Genomic DNA, 15,935 nt, shown 5'->3' on the forward strand with positions numbered 1-15,935 from the left:
GGCATCTAAAACTGAGTTAATCAAAGTTAGTCTACCTCCCAAGGATAGATATTGTGATCTCCATCTGGTTAATTTCTTTTCACATTTCTCCAGAATTGGATTCCAAATATCTATGGACCTATACTCAGCCCCCAGAGGCATGCCCAAGTATATTGATGGCAAAGTGCCTATCGCACCTCCCAGGATCTGAGAAAGGTGATCCATTTCTGGAACCACATTAATTGGATACAAGTGGCTTTTGTTCCAATTTATATGGAGCCCAGAAATGGCTTCAAAGTACACCAATATAAGTCTTATTATCAAGAGTTGCTCCTCCTCAGCCCCACAAAAAATTAGTGTATCATCAGCATACTGCAGATGTGTGATCTCTACACTGTTTCCAGCAACCTTGCTAACTTCAAATCCCTGAATTCTTCCTGTTATCTTAGCTATATTCAGCATGTTGTTGAGTCCCTCCATGGCTATGATGAACAGGAAAGGGGATAGGGGATCCCCTTGCCTGATCCCTCTATGTGCATTGAAAAATCCTTCAGGTGACCCATTAATGAGTATTGAAAACTTCACAGTTGAGATACAGAACTTGATCCAGCTGGTCCACCTCCCACCAAAACCCATTTGACTCAGCATACTTAAAATGAATTCCCAGTTCACATGGTCATATGCTTTCTCAATATCAAGTTTGCATAATATACCGGGATTTTTCTGGGTCACTCTGGAATCAATTGCTTCATTAGCTATGAGCACTGCATCTATTATCTGCCTGCCTTTGATAAAAGCCATTTGTTGCTTGTCTACCAATTTATCCACAACTCTCTTGAGTCTTTCTGTCAGTACCTTGGAAATCAGCTTGTAAAAGCTTCCAATTAAGCTGATGGGTCTGAAGTCTTTGAGTTCCTTTGCTCCTGTCTTCTTAGGAATCAGTGCTATGTAAGTTGCATTATAGCTTTTTTCAAACATCCCAGTTGAGTGAAAATTATGGAATGCCCCCATAATGTCTTGTTTAATGATGTCCCAACATTTTAGATAAAACCCCATTGTGTAACCATCATGGCCAGGGGCTTTGTCTATAGCACACATCTTTAGACACTCGAAAACTTCTTGCTCCTCGAACGCAACCTGCAATACTTCATTCTCATCCGCTGTAATGGTAGGATGATTGCTAATATTTTCAGAAGGCCTCCACTCTTCAGGTTCTGTTTATAACTTCTTGTAGAAGGAAATGATTTCTTCCTTGATTCTATTAGGCTCAGATATGGTCTCTCCCTGCACTTCCAGCTGATCAATGTGGTTATATCTCTTGTGGGCATTAGCAGTTTGATGAAAAAACTTTGTATTCCTATCCCCTTCCTTGAGCCATAAAGCTCTTGATCTCTGCCTCCAGGCCACTTCCTCATTCTTTAAGCACCCCTCATACTCCATGAAAAGTGTTGCTTTTTTGGCTATTTCCTCCTCTGTTAAAGCTCTACTGTTTAGATGTGAATCCAGCTCAGCCATCTGTATGAGAAGGTTGTTCTTTTGCAAATTCAGATTTCCTGTTCATTTCTGCTCCATTCTTTCAATTTCCCTTTGAGAGCTTTGAGTTTACATGCTAAGATGTAATCAGGCTTCCCATAGAATTCAAAAGCATTCCACCAGTCTTTGATTCTTTCAACAAAACCTTCTTGGTTTAGCCACCAATTTTCAAACTTGAAATAGGATTTGGATTGTTCCCAGTGTCCACAGAATAGAGCTATAGGAACATGATCTGAAATCACTCTTTGCAGAGTAGTCTGCTTTAGGCTATTGAAAAGATTATTCCATTCTATGGAGAGGTATATGGAAGATAGATAGCATATATGTAGGGAGGGCATCTAAAACTGAGTTAATCAAAGTTAGTCTACCTCCCAAGGATAGATATTGTGATCTCCATCTGGTTAATTTCTTTTCACGAGGTCCATGTCCTCAATGCAATCTGAGAACTCTCTCATTGCTGAATTTCTCTGGCTACAATCCCTTTTTTCAGAGGAAAATCTACAAACATTGAAGTCACCACAGATGGCCCATGGTCCATCCATCAATCCTCTTACATCAGCCAATTCCTCTCATACTAGCCTCCTCTCCACTTGACTGTTGGGAGCATACACACTAGTAATATGACATTCGAAATTACTTAACTAAGCCCTGAACTTGCAAGACAGAGTATAGGCTCCAACTTGTAAAGTTTCCCCTTCCCAAACTCTAGAGTCCCATAGTATTAGGATTCCACCTCTGGTTCCACTGGCCTCCAGACATGCATATTTAATCCATCTCCCTGCCCAAATTTGTTTGATTAATTCTTGTACATTGCCTTCTAGTTTTGTCTCCTGGAGGCAGACTATGTCTGCTTTCCAATCCTGAATCATATTTTGTACCACCATTCTCTTCCCCTGATCCTTCAACCCCCTAACATTCCATGAGATTAATTTGATCTTCATGGAGTATTCTGTGAGCTCCCCTTCCCCTTCCCTCTGTCTCCATTGCTTTTGAATTTAACATCAAAGGATATCAGATTCTTTAACTCTTGTGCTCCTTTATGTTTTGTTCTCTTAACTTCTATTGACCTCTCCATTTTTCTTACTTGCCTGCTTGCATCCACCTGCTTAAGGAGTTCAAGTGCTTCCTCTTCCATCCCCTGGAAATCCACTCCAAACATCTTATGGAGTTTCAGTAAGTTTTGATGAATCCAGGCTGTGGCCTTCCTCTCCATTTCAGTAAGAGCTCCTTGTTGTTGTGTACAAAGGGGTCCGATCTCCTGTACATCCCATAATTCCCCAGAATTCTCCATCCCCATTATTTCCTGACTTGTTTCAAAATCACCTGTGACAATTTTCCCATGTTCTTTATCTTCAGTTACTTCCTCGCTTGCTACGCACAGTTGTGCAGTTTCGTTTTCTCCTTCCTCTCCTTCAATTTTTAGTTGTTCTTCAAAGGTGAAAAGTGTAGCTTCCTGTATTTCCTGTCTTCTCTGCATGTGGTAATTTGAAAAATATGTCACCGTGGTTTCATCCACTATGACCTCCTGGAATAGATTGTCCTTGGGCTGCTGGTTAAAATTGTTAGCAATAATATTTGCATGGTCCAGCCCATTAGGTTTCAGGCCCAATTTTTTTTTAAAATTGTGCACATGCCCATCACGTGCTCTTTCAGTCAATTTAAAAAATTCTCCAGCTGTCCCACGTGTTTCTCCCCTGTTCCGTCACCATCATGTTCAGGATTCTCGGATATAGAGGTTGAAGGCTCTATTATCCGCTGGATCTTGCTTTGAGCCCCCTCATCTTCTCCGGCAACTGGTCCATCTCTCTCCGGCGACAACTCAAAGCGAATTTTCCTTTCCACCCATATCAGGATGATGAAGTTAACTCCTTCTCTGGTGATGGTGACTACCGTCGGCATGCTCTGATCATCCCCTTGTGTCTCGATCCTAGCCCATTTGAGGTGGTTTCTTAGCTTTGTTTCCTCCTCCGTCGCTAGCCATCCTCCACAGAGTTCTCCGATTTCGTGGAAGGTCTCTTCCGTCCAAAGATGCATTGGAATACCCATAGCCCTAATCCAAGTGGATTTGGGCTTGTAAGAGATAGGTACACATCCTGCAGTAGGGTTCCACCACTCTAACTTGAGTATGCTTCTCTTCCACATCCATTCTCCCTGGAGAACTTGTTCTGCCATGTATCTGTTTGGGAACTCGAAGAGGTAACAATTGTCCATCATCTCATAGATATTGATCCCAAAAGCCTTTTTCCATACCATCGAAGACCAACGTCTCACCTCAGATAGGGTGGGATTTTCAGCTTTCTCCTTGTCAAAAAATCCAAAGATACATCTTCCCAGTACTCCTTGATCGTTGATTTTGGCTTCACAGTTGACTCCAATCTCTTTGCCTTTGGTTGTGACCATATCAGGGCTGTTACTTTGCCATTTGCTGTTTGTAACTGCTTTTACATATGGCATCTTAGAGTCATGTGTCCTGCTTTGTATCTTCTCCTTTTGTGGTGAGCATTTAATGAAACTTTGAATCTTAAATGCCACACTTTTCCATCCAGCATTTATGTCTGACTCGGGTACAATAATATCTGTTCTGTCCTCTCCCTTCAGTGAGAGAATACTCATATATCTCCCAAGAGAGTTATGTTTCCTCGTACCAAAGAATTCTGCCACCCGATCTTTGAATCTCCACCTTCTCATCTGGTTTTTTTGGCCTGATGATGCTTCTCTGAGAATGAAACAAATCCATTCTAGCACCTTCTCACTAAGCGTAACCCTCCTCATCATTTGTCTGCTTCTTTCCACCCAGTCATACCATGCAACATTGTTTGAAGTCCATCTGGTGATGTCATAAGAATTAAAACCTTGGTTGAAATATATTCTATTATCCCCCATAATTTCTAAAGACGGGAGATGATTTTTTGTAAAACAGTAATCACGGATGTAAGAACTGAGTTGTTTGAATGAAAGGGTCAATTTCCGACTAGTCTACTGGAAAAGGGAGGTTCTGCAATCCTAGAAAGTAGGAGAGAGAGTGTCATTGGTAAATGTGCCTGGAGCATGTACTTCGATGGGATGTTATTAAGCCTCCAATTCGAGATTCATTGCATCCTTTTATAATAATGGTGGTGTCTGGTCTAGCTCATAATGACTATAGATATATAATAACTCTGCCCATTTAGGATTAGGCAGAAGAAAAAGAAAACACCTTGACATTCTTTTATCAGTGCACCATCATTTCCTCCTCCTTTTGCACGTCATGACAACTCTACATACTAGCTTCTCATGCCTCCTTTACTGATGCAAAGTCCCCTATTAGCATCAACTTGCTTTCTTCTCCATCTCCTATATCTCTTAGAAGGTAGCTCATTGAATTAGAGAAGTGTAGCTATTATTCCGAGATTTTTATTCTTATTAGGAGTAGCTGGTCGGAGGATAATTAGTTTTGGTCTTTGTTCTACTTCTACCATGGTTGATTGAAAAACTATTATACCTTGGTTGGTCACCCTAATGGTGTTCTGTTCGTTTGTATCTTGAGCATGAGTTGTTTGTTCTTTTGTATCTTGAGCATGAGTTGTTTGTTATTTTGTATCTTGAGCATGAGTTGTTCACGTATAGCACCAAGTCAAGCTCAAACCTCAATAGAATTGGCTCAGTCAAGCTCAAGCCAGCTAAATTTTTTCTTGGTTTTTTCTCACTCGACTCAACTTGTTTACACCCCTAGACCCTACATGGGAAATCTGCGTCAAATCCTCCCTAACCAAGGATTTTGGAGCACTTTAAATTTCTCACACTAACTGCCCAAATTATTTAGAAATCTACATTTATTTTCCTTTCTCACTCATTTCCTTCGACTGCACGCCATCAATGATTCCCGTCTATTCATAGATCTTTGCTCATATACCTTTGCGCTCAAGAGATGATAATTTCTTATATTGCTCAACGGAAAGGAAATTGTGATCAACGTTTCCTTCTTTTTTTGATAACTGTGGTGTCCGAGCCAGCTTTGGCTCAACTAATTCCACAGGTACCTGTCACCTCCCACAACCTCTTCTTAACCACTTCATTGACCACTAGGTCACACCCTTGGGTGCCAAGGTTTCCTTCTGCCATGTGGTGTTAAGTGGAAAGGGTCAGTGTCGGTAATGGAGATTGTCACTTTGTCAGCCATTGGGTAGAAGAGGTCAAGAAGATATGGAAGAATGTAAGTCATGTTTCGGAGGCAACTTCAGTGAGATAGAGCGGTATCAAAATAATCAGTAGGAGAGGGCAAGGAAGATTGAAGGTCAAGTTTCAGACGCAGCTTCAGGGAGATATAGTGGTGCAATTGAGGCATGCAAAGCCAAAATTAACTAAAGAAGGTTATACATGTATTAAAATGCAAAAACATGCAATAAGGGCATGTCTCAACAAATCATAACGAAGTACATCAAATTGTTTTACCTCATCCACTCCAGGAAATTTTAGTCCCAGCTCAGCAGCTTGCTGTGGTGTACTGGCGAGGTAAACAGAGGCCCAATCTTTGCTGCCAAATGAAGTAGTACCCATAGATGATGAAGAGTTATCAGAGCATAATTTGCTAAAAGAGCCCCAATCTACACCGCTGCTCCCTCCCTGAGCCTCACTGCCATCATTCCCAGCAAGTTTTTTTGCCAAGAAACCACTGGCACCCTCCTCCAAGACTTTTCCATGTTTCCTGCCCCATAACAAAGCCAGTGGCCAAAGTCACAACACACACATTGTTTATCACTGAGTAACTGGAATAAGATAGGTGGAGTAACTTGCCTTCTTACAGGTCTGTGGATTTGAAGATACTTCTCAGCATCAGCAATTGCTCCAGTGAGGTCGCTTGTTAGCTCAGAACCAACCCACTGAGTCCTATTTTTCCATGCTTCAGTGCAGCAACCGTGAGGAGCCTGACTCTCTATCCACTTATAGAGACTAGGGAGTTCAATTCCAGCACCATCCAGTTGTTCCTAATCATATCAGCATGTTAAAGTTAATTAAGTAGAATTGGGAACTGAGAGCTACAAAAATCAAGCATACTAACAACACCACGACATAACAAGAAAAATTATATCACATAGTAAAAAAGAAAAAGCTACTCCCTCCGTTTCATAAAGAATGACCTGGTTTGACTTGGCACGGAGTTTAAGTAAATAAAGAAAACTTTTGAATCTTGTGGTCCTAAATTAAAGTTATGTCAAATGTACAAAATTGCCCTTAATCTTGTGGTCTTAAACATGCCACGTGGAAAGCAAATAGTAAAATGTTACCAAAAAAGGAAAGAGGTCATTCTTTTTGAAACTGACTAAAAAGGAAAGAAGGTCATTCTTTGTGAAATGGAGGGAGTATTGTATTTCCTTTTCTTACTGATTTTTGTTATGTTTTACTTGAGCCGGGGGTCCATCAAAAACAGCCTCTCTACCTTCACACGGTAGGGGTAAGGTTTGCGACCGTACACACTACCCTCCCAAGATTCCACTTGTGGGATTACACTGGGTTAGTTGTAGTTGTTGTAAAAAAAATGAAGTGGAGTATATGATCGACATAACAGTTCAAAGTGTCCAGTTATATATGGAAAAGATACGTACCAAGTGAACTCAATGACATTTGGGTTAAGCAAGAATTTGGTTGGAGATATTAAGGAAAAAGATAGCAGAGAGGAACTACACCATCTATAACATGGACAAAGAAAAAAGAAATGGTAAATAAAGAACCTGCACATCCAATGCAAAAGTAATCCCACCATGAACCAGCAACAACTGCATTGCTTTTTCTCTATATTAATAATAGTTCAGTCTCCTTGTTTATTTCCTTTCAAAGGGCCTATATCTACTACCAAACTAGTGGTTTACATGCATAAAGTACAAAAAAAGTAACAAGTCCCTGGGGCTTAAAGCGAAAAAAAAGAAGTGAAGCACACAATTACACATACGAATTTAGTATTATAAAATAGAAGTGCAATTAAAAGCTATTTTAAAATCCAATGTACAAACATGTCAATATTAATCCAATTTCTCAAAATTGTGATTCAATGAACCCCCTACTTTCTTTGGGATCACTTGCGCGTCATTATTTGAAATGCACACTTCTGTAAAACCAATGGCTTCACCCCTGAAATGATAAACCCTCGCTTCGCATCACTTCAACATTTTAAGCAACGAAAATGATGGTGTTTAATAACACTAACCAAAATATAGGACAGTACAGGCAAAAGGAGCAAACTAAACTGCAAGCTCGAAATACAATGGGTGTCCTAAAAAATTGTGTGAACATAGTTTGTATTTAAAGGTCATGAAAACCAACTAACAAATTGCACACCTATTACATCGTGGAAGAGAGAAATCATGACTGTAATAAATGCTTGTTAGATTAATTGAGAAGTTTGAAATTTCAAACTGATTGTTGGTATGGCATTCCTCGTAAGCATCAGTAGGACATACAAAACGTCAACACTGGAGATAATCCAATGTCACTTTGTTCTTCAAAGATCTGATAATTTGAATAGTTGAATTTCAGAGGTATAAACATCCATCAAGATAATGAAAAGGCACTCAGTTTCTTGTGATAAGAATTAAATGAACTTCCACCATGGTGAATGCTCAAGTTACTTTTTAGAGAGAAGAGAAAACAATGAATGTTAAAGTTAATGAAACACCAATAGTAAAGACAAAACGGTATTTTTCTATTGCAAGGAAAGAAACTAGATTTCATATGGCTGAAAGAAAAGCTATCATTACAATCTTCACAATTTACATCCTTTCTAAGTATATCCTCTTTCCTTATGTTATTAAACATATATACTAGTTTGTGATAAGTCAAACTCTCTTATCTCTCACTGACATTCCCCAAATCAATGACATAACTCAACTCTCCCCTGTTCTCAACTCTTTTAACTTAGCAATTAGACATCACATATCATGAAACAGCAAAGGAAACTTGTTTTCTTGAATTGACTAGCTCTATTTCATTTGAACTCAAAACAGCTATAGATTGAAACAAACACTGAATGACATCCGCCAAATCAATGCATTACAGAACTCAATTCTGCCCTGTTCTCCATCCTTTTTACCAAACAATTAGATATCAGATATCATGAAACAACACAGGGAACTCTCTTTTTTCATCAATTACTCAATTTTCTTTAAACTCAAAATAGCTACAAACTGAAACGAACACTGACCAACAGCCCCCAAATCAATGCGATACAAAACTCAATTGTCCCCTGTTCCCAATTGCTTTACACTAAACAATTATATACTTAGGACTTCCATGTAGGAGGTCTCAAGTTCGAAACCCCATGCCAGTGAAAGCAAGAGGTTTGCCTTCTAGGTCGAGCTCATCGCATCCGGGCTTGCCTAGTGCGGGTTACCTCTCCTGTGTTGTTTGCGAGCTATTGCATAGGTGCGGGGGGTTTACCCCGTGCGCACCCAAAGGGCAGCGGTTGCGGGTTTCCCTTGTCATCAAAAAAAAAAAAGAGAACTCCAATTTTTTCAATTGATTAGCTCAATTTCCTTTAAACTCAAAAGAGCAGCAGGTATTTTTGGTATCCGAATTTCTATGTATAACTTTATCCTAGATGATTTATTTCTTTTCCCAATGAAGTGCACCGTAGCTTAATAGTCAACAGCATATGGGACAACGGACATGAAAAGTTAAAATAGTATATAGGTAATATGGAAGTGAATCCTTGTATGATGAGCAAAACCAGTGTATTTATTGAGTAGCCTGAGATTCCTAATTAGGGTACAGCAAAATCCGTACATTTTGTAGCTTAGCTTTGCCCCTTCCAATCAGTGTATGATGAGCCAAACAGCGTCTACTTGGTAATATGAGATTCTAAAAAAGGCCCACCAAATACATTAAGTAACTAACTCTAGCTTCTGTGCCTTTTCCAGCTTATAAGATGCGTGGATAATAAATTGTTAGGTCAATTGGGTGTTACCATGTCATATAAGTAGCAAGAAAACTGCACTTGATAAAAGACCTTTTGCTGACCAATTAATTATGGAGGCATTGACAGTCAAACTAATGCAAACATTCCACAACATAAACAATGATTGGACATACTCTCTTCCGGTGGGTTCATCTGTTCTCATCTACTGACTTCATCAGTTCTTTTATATGTGAAAAGAAATTGAAATGACTTCACCAGTTTTCTATGCCTTGTGAAGCAGTTTCATCGAGAGTTGTTCCTGTACGAATTTGTCTCTTTTGCCTTCTATATAAATTTGTTATAAGTTTTAGTTATCTAATTTCGGAAACTACCCAAATGAATGTAAACCCCAAAACCTGGGGCTACAGTAAGTCTACCGAAACCAGTTGTATCTCCTAAACCTGACAGCATTAGCCAAGTTTAACTTTGGCATGAAACTCATAAAAAAAATATCAACTGCCACTTCCAAGTAGTTGAGAAATTAATTGACTGCCTCCAAAAGGGGTGATCTAACGGTCGAACAGTTGGAGTGACAACATGGGGAAGTAGGTAACGAAGAACCAAGATTCAAATTCAGTAGAAAAGACATTAGGTGAGTTCTTCCTGTTGACCTAAGCATTGTGGGCAAAGTTACTCAACCCCTATGCAGGTGGGGTTCAAATTCAGTGGAGAAGATAGTGGGTGAATACTTCCTAATTGCACCCTGGCCTAGTGGTCAATGAAGTGGGTTATAACCATGAGGTCGGAGGTTCAAATCCCATAAGACAAAAACACTAGGTGATTTCTTCCTAACCGGTTATTAGTCGAGGTGCGCGCAAGCTGGACTGAACACCACGGTTATCAAAAAGAAGAAAACTCTTCCTAATTGCATAAGCATAGTAGACAAAGTAACTTGACAGCTATGCTAGTGCGAGGTACAAGGTACTTGTGCCTCTCTACCCTACCGCTTCTTCTCTACCCCTCTACTTTCACTACTATTATTATTGCTATTATTAAAAAATATTGATACGTCTTCTATCAACTTAACTAAAAGCAAATGATAGCCTTTTGTGCCCTTGTTTTCATGAAGTTCAACCCTGAGTACATTGCCCAATACATTAGTGTAAACTAAACATCCTTGAGCACGCTTTTATCAGGAACTCGCAAGAAAAAGATATCCCTTTTTTGTTCATCCAGAGCTTTGAGAAAACAAAGCAGGTGAAGCTCCTTCTATATGCAGTCATCTCTCAAAGCTGATTTAATTCATAAAGATAAAATCAACAAACTCATTTGACAGATAAAGAATAATTCATACCAACAAATGAGCACTTTCAGTCTCCAGTTCATCGAGAACAGTTTCCCACTCCTCTTTGAAGGTTGCCATTTCATCAGCTACAGCATTTTCCAACTGAAATGACCAAATTTCAAAGTAAATGATAAGGGGGTTAATAGTTTTATATAATTGCGGAAAATTAATTCAAACCAAAAAAAAAAAAAGGAGGGAAGCCCAAAATGCACCTCATCTCCTTTAAGAGTTTGTGACAACTCTTCTCTAACATCAGTCTCCACTTTAGAGACTGACTCTTCTTCTAAAGCCTCTTGAGCCTCTGCAGCCTATAACAATCATAACCCAAAAAAAAAAAAAAAACTAAAACAAATGCAACCCACAAAATTCAATGTTAAACCATAAAAAAAGAATAGAATTCCATACCTTACTCTCAGTTTCTAAAAGCTCAGCAATGAGCTCTTCAATTTCCTTATCAGTTAAGGGTTCCTACAAACCAAATCAAAAAATAAAACACCACTCCCGCAACCAAAAATTTAAAAAAAAAATGAAACAACGAAATGGGCCGGTAATGTTTAACCTCAGGAAGCGATTGTTGATTGTCATCATCATCGTCATCCATTATAGGATCATCTGAATCATCATCGTTAATAAACGAATCATCAGAAGGAGCAGAAGAAGCCTTTTCTACGTCTTCTTCTTCCATTTCAATGTGTTTTTCTTCTTCGTCTTCCATCTCTTTGTGTGTGTGTACGAACTTGGTTTTGAAAATCGAAACGAAAGCAAGGGAAGAACAGTTCTTGGTTACTGGGATTTGCCGGAGCCTCGAAAGTAGAGAGTATAAGAATGGAAGAAAACGGGGTTTTTGGTAAAGATGATTTGGACAGTGACGACGCCGTTCCAATCTATATTTAGCGGTTCTACTACTCTAGTTCTACCCTACATGTGGATCCGGTTACTTTCCGCTTCCATATACACGTGTACACAACTCAAATATTAGACCAATAGTGATTTTTTTACCAAATTAAGCCATACTGTATAAAGCAATTTATTAAATAATTATATTTTAAGAAAATATTACAAAACATTTTATTAAACTAGAAATTTATTAAATGTATTTTCCAGTAACATTTTAGGTTATATTTTATTGGGAAAAGGGTTTGATATACCCCTCAACTTTGCCATTTGGAGCTCATATGCCCCTCGTTATGAAAGTGGCTCATATATACCCTTATCGTTATACAAACGGCTCACATATACCCCTACCGTTACAAAATGAGCTCACATATACCCTTAATTTAACGGAAGTGAAAAAAATAGTATTAAATTTATGTTTTTGACTTTTAAATTTTAAAAAAATCACGTAGAGGTATATATGATCCTTCTATTGAATTTCAAGGTATATTTTAATCTTATTTATACATAAATTATTTTTTGACGTCTTTGATTATCAGTTTTTGAGTTTCTTATTCTTATTTTATTTTTTTCTTTTGTTCGTTAGTGTAAAGAGAAAATTTAAAACTAATTTTTTTGTGGCAATATTATAATTTAAAACTATTTTTTTTACTATATTGTTTATTTAGTTTTTGTATTGAAAAAAAATTGGGTCATCTATAATAAAGTTTACAAGAAAATTAGTGAAACATAAATAAATTTGACCATCAAAATAATAAATCTAAATTAGTCATTGAAACAAAAAAAAAAGTTAAAGTATAGCAATAGGGTCATATATGAGTCACTTTCATAATGAGGGGTATATCAGCTCTAATTGATAAAGTTGAGGGGTATATCAGGCCCTTTTCCCTATTTTATTTAAAAATTTCAAGAGGCAAAAACTGACAAAGTTGACGGCGTTAAAGAGAGTGTTTGATTGGCTTAAAAGTTGGTCAAACCTATTTTTAAATCAGTTTTTGACTTCTGAAAGTGTTTGGCAAATATAAAAAATAATCTAAAATAATCAAAAATGATTTAAAATAAGTTGGAAGTGTTTGGTAAGGTAAAAAATGACTTTAAAAAGTTTAAATGACTTAAAATAAGTCAAAAACCAAAAGTAGGTCTCCCCCTACTTTTTATTTTGACTTAAAAGTCATTTCAGTTTGACTTTTTTTATTTTTGATTTAAAAGCTACTTTTTTAAATCAATCCAAACGGGCTCTAAATTTAGTGTCAAGAAGGTCTATTAACAACGTGTAAATGACTAGTGTAAGGAAGGGAGTCCGGCTCCAATACGGACATTTTTTTATGTTATAAACCAAAAGGGACCCTCCTTAAAAACACAGATCAAAATAGACACTTTGTCACTATGATAAACAAAGTTAACTTTTGTTAGTTCATCCCAAAACTCAAAAATATATTACAAAAGATTTAAATGTAGCTCACCCACAAATAGGCTAACTACAAAAAACAACTTAATCTTTTCTCCAAGATTTATCTTCATATCAAACTTGTCATGACCCAAGCCTACACCCTGAACGTGGTTGTCACGATCCGAGTCTACACCCTGGACGTGGCCGGCACTCAAGAACCATTGATGGTTCCTAAGCAAACCCTCATCCTGGCTGACTACAAGCGGAAGACTAACTTAAGCATGCAAAAACTTAAAACTAAATAAAATTCAATAAACTTAATTTTTCAAAACTTTAACTCAAATGAATAACTTAGAATAAAATAATATATTCGACTCGCTATAAAATAGGCAACTTAAGTCTTTAAAACATTTAATAAAATAAATGAATAATACAGACTTCTCAACTATACTGACTATCTATGAAGCCTCTAACTGATAAAGATGCAAGTTGGGACAAGACCCACGACATCCTGACTAAACTGAAAAATAAATGAAATCCTCCGAAAACAAGGAAGTTCACCATAGCTAACTCGAACTCCCAGATGTATCAACGAATCTCTTGTTGATGATCCCGAATACATGTGTTTGCATCATGAAAAGATGCAGGCCAAATGGCTCAGTACGTGGAATGTACGAGCATGTAAGGGGAATTCTAAAACATAAACATAAGCTTGAAACTTGATAAAAAGGAAACATACTTACCTCTTCTCAAAACTTACTCAACTCAAGGATACTGAAACTTACTCAACTCAAAAGTACTCAAGGATAAGATACTCAAGTCAGAGATTAGATACTCAACTCAAAGATATGATATTCGACTCTGGGTACACAACTCAATATAAAGCAACATTACACATGCAATATATGGAAAGCTTTATAAAAACAGTAAAAACAACTTAGTTCGTTAAAGAAAATGCAATAACAAACTCAAATTTACTTATATAATAAAGTAATATAGTTTCTGTGGGATTTTTTCTAACCGACAACCACCACTATGAGCCTAAGTGGTGATACAACGTCTTGTCCACGCTGCCAAAACTGACATATACTTTGCCGTCATATAGAACGCTTAACTTAGTGGATCCACTAGCTTATGCTAAAAGTATCTTAAGGAGTAATCGAAAATGTATGATCTGTTACTACCCATGATGGCTAAATAGTTTATGGAGACGTGAGTTATCTGAACTCAAACTCGCCCCCATATCGGTGCTCAATACTACTCCCAAAATATACTTAGCTCATATATTTGTAAAAACAAAACTTTTTCTTTAGTTTGAGATAATTACTCAAAACTTAGCTTAAAAGCTCTCTTGGAATCGATGTTCCCCTTTCTTGCTCAAAACTCTTTTGGAAATCTCAGTTTCCTCTCATCTTAAATGTGAAAAACATTTACTCTTGGGAATACTTAGTTCCCATATATCATTTTTTTAAAATGAACTTTACTCCTTACTCTTTACTCAACTTCAAAGTTTAAGTCTTAAAACAAAGTTTAAACATTTGTAAAAGACTTCTTAAAAATATGGTTCATGCCGAATTATGGACTTGAACGACTCAATGCAAGGTTTTCAATAACCACATATAGAACTCAAATACTTGGAACTCAAGAACTTCAATGATACTACTAATTTCAAGAATTCTCAACTCAGAGGGTTCATGTGGAATTATGAGCATGAACTACTCAACTCAAGGACTCAAAGTTACTTCTCATCTCAAGATTGTTCGACTTATAATGTTCATGCAGAATTATGGGCATGAACAACTCAACTCATGGACTTCATAGGTAATAGGTAATAGTCTCATGATTAGAAATATAATTTCAAAGGGAATTAGGAACTCAATACTCAAGACTTAGAACTTGAAGATACTACTCCTCTCAATGATGCTCAATTTATGGAGTTCATGCGGAATTATGGGCATGAACGACTCGACTCAAAGGTCTACATAACTACATGGATCTCATGTATACGACTCTTCTCATTCTCTTACTTACTTCCTCATAACTTAGTTCAAATCAATAGTTGATCTCAAAGGATTCACAATCGAACTCAAAGGCTTTCTTGAACTTTACTCTTAACTCTCTCTTGAATGTGAATTATGAATTCAAGAAATATAGTTCATGATATGAAGGATCTTGGTGATAGTGTAGACTTGTGAATAGTTTCTCCTCACTCGCATGCTCACTTACTTGAGTCTTGAGACAAGTTACTAGAAATTGTAGAAGACTCTTCAAAGGGACTCTCTCAAAATGATCGAAAAAACTCTCAAGACTTAATTCTTAACTTTTCCTTGAATTTGAATTATTAATTCAAGGTTATGATTCATGTTATGAATTATTTCTAAGTGTTTAGAAGTAGTTTAGAGTGATTAGAATCAAAGGGAGTAAAGGTACACTTAAAAGGGGCTCAAACGGGATAACTGACGAAAAATGAGTGAGGGCAGGCGACCCTGGCGCGTTCCGAGCGCAGGGCACCAGCCCCTAACTTCAGAGGCTGCATATGGGCGCACTGCAGGGGTGCCGCCCCAGCCCCTTGGGCGCATCTGGGGCATGCTGTCCCAGTCTCTCCCCAGGCTAAGTTCGAGGAATTTCGCCTCTCGTTTTCTGATCCTAAATCGCTTTTAATCGATTTCTTTTCTCAAGTTTTCCTTAGATTCAATTACCCAACCTAAGTACACACTAATCCACTCAAAACAACCACTTACATCTCAATAAATCATCAGAACCCCAACAAAACAAGATTTAGAATGAACTTCAAGAACACCTATCAAGAACTTAAATCCTTCAACTTTTTGAGAATGAAACTTTACTGAAAATAACATGTTTGGCATGTGGGTGAACAAACCCAACACTATGGAAGCTTACATACCTCTTAGGGATTAAACCCATGG

General features: G+C 37.6%; 1 protein-coding gene across 2 annotated transcripts in view; it reads right to left on the reverse strand.

Moving 5' to 3' along the window:
* The window catches only part of LOC102604570 (protein CHROMATIN REMODELING 20), a 60,687-nt gene extending 49,097 nt beyond the window's left edge, over positions 1 to 11,590 (reverse strand). For both annotated transcript variants that reach the window (XM_006340405.2, XM_006340404.2), the window contains exons 1-6: positions 11,284 to 11,590; positions 11,130 to 11,192; positions 10,937 to 11,032; positions 10,734 to 10,826; positions 6,286 to 6,476; positions 5,944 to 6,196 (exon numbers count right to left, since the gene is read on the reverse strand). In XM_006340405.2, coding sequence (XP_006340467.1) covers positions 5,944 to 6,196; positions 6,286 to 6,476; positions 10,734 to 10,826; positions 10,937 to 11,032; positions 11,130 to 11,192; positions 11,284 to 11,439 — 852 coding nt within the window. In that variant the 5' untranslated portion in view covers positions 11,440 to 11,590. The remainder of the gene's footprint in view (positions 1 to 5,943; positions 6,197 to 6,285; positions 6,477 to 10,733; positions 10,827 to 10,936; positions 11,033 to 11,129; positions 11,193 to 11,283) is intronic.
* Between the last annotated feature and the right edge of the window lie 4,345 nt (positions 11,591 to 15,935).

This window comes from Solanum tuberosum, unplaced genomic scaffold (genome assembly GCF_000226075.1).
Source record: "Solanum tuberosum cultivar DM 1-3 516 R44 unplaced genomic scaffold, SolTub_3.0 scf00018, whole genome shotgun sequence".
NCBI classification, from domain to species: Eukaryota; Viridiplantae; Streptophyta; class Magnoliopsida; order Solanales; family Solanaceae; genus Solanum; species Solanum tuberosum.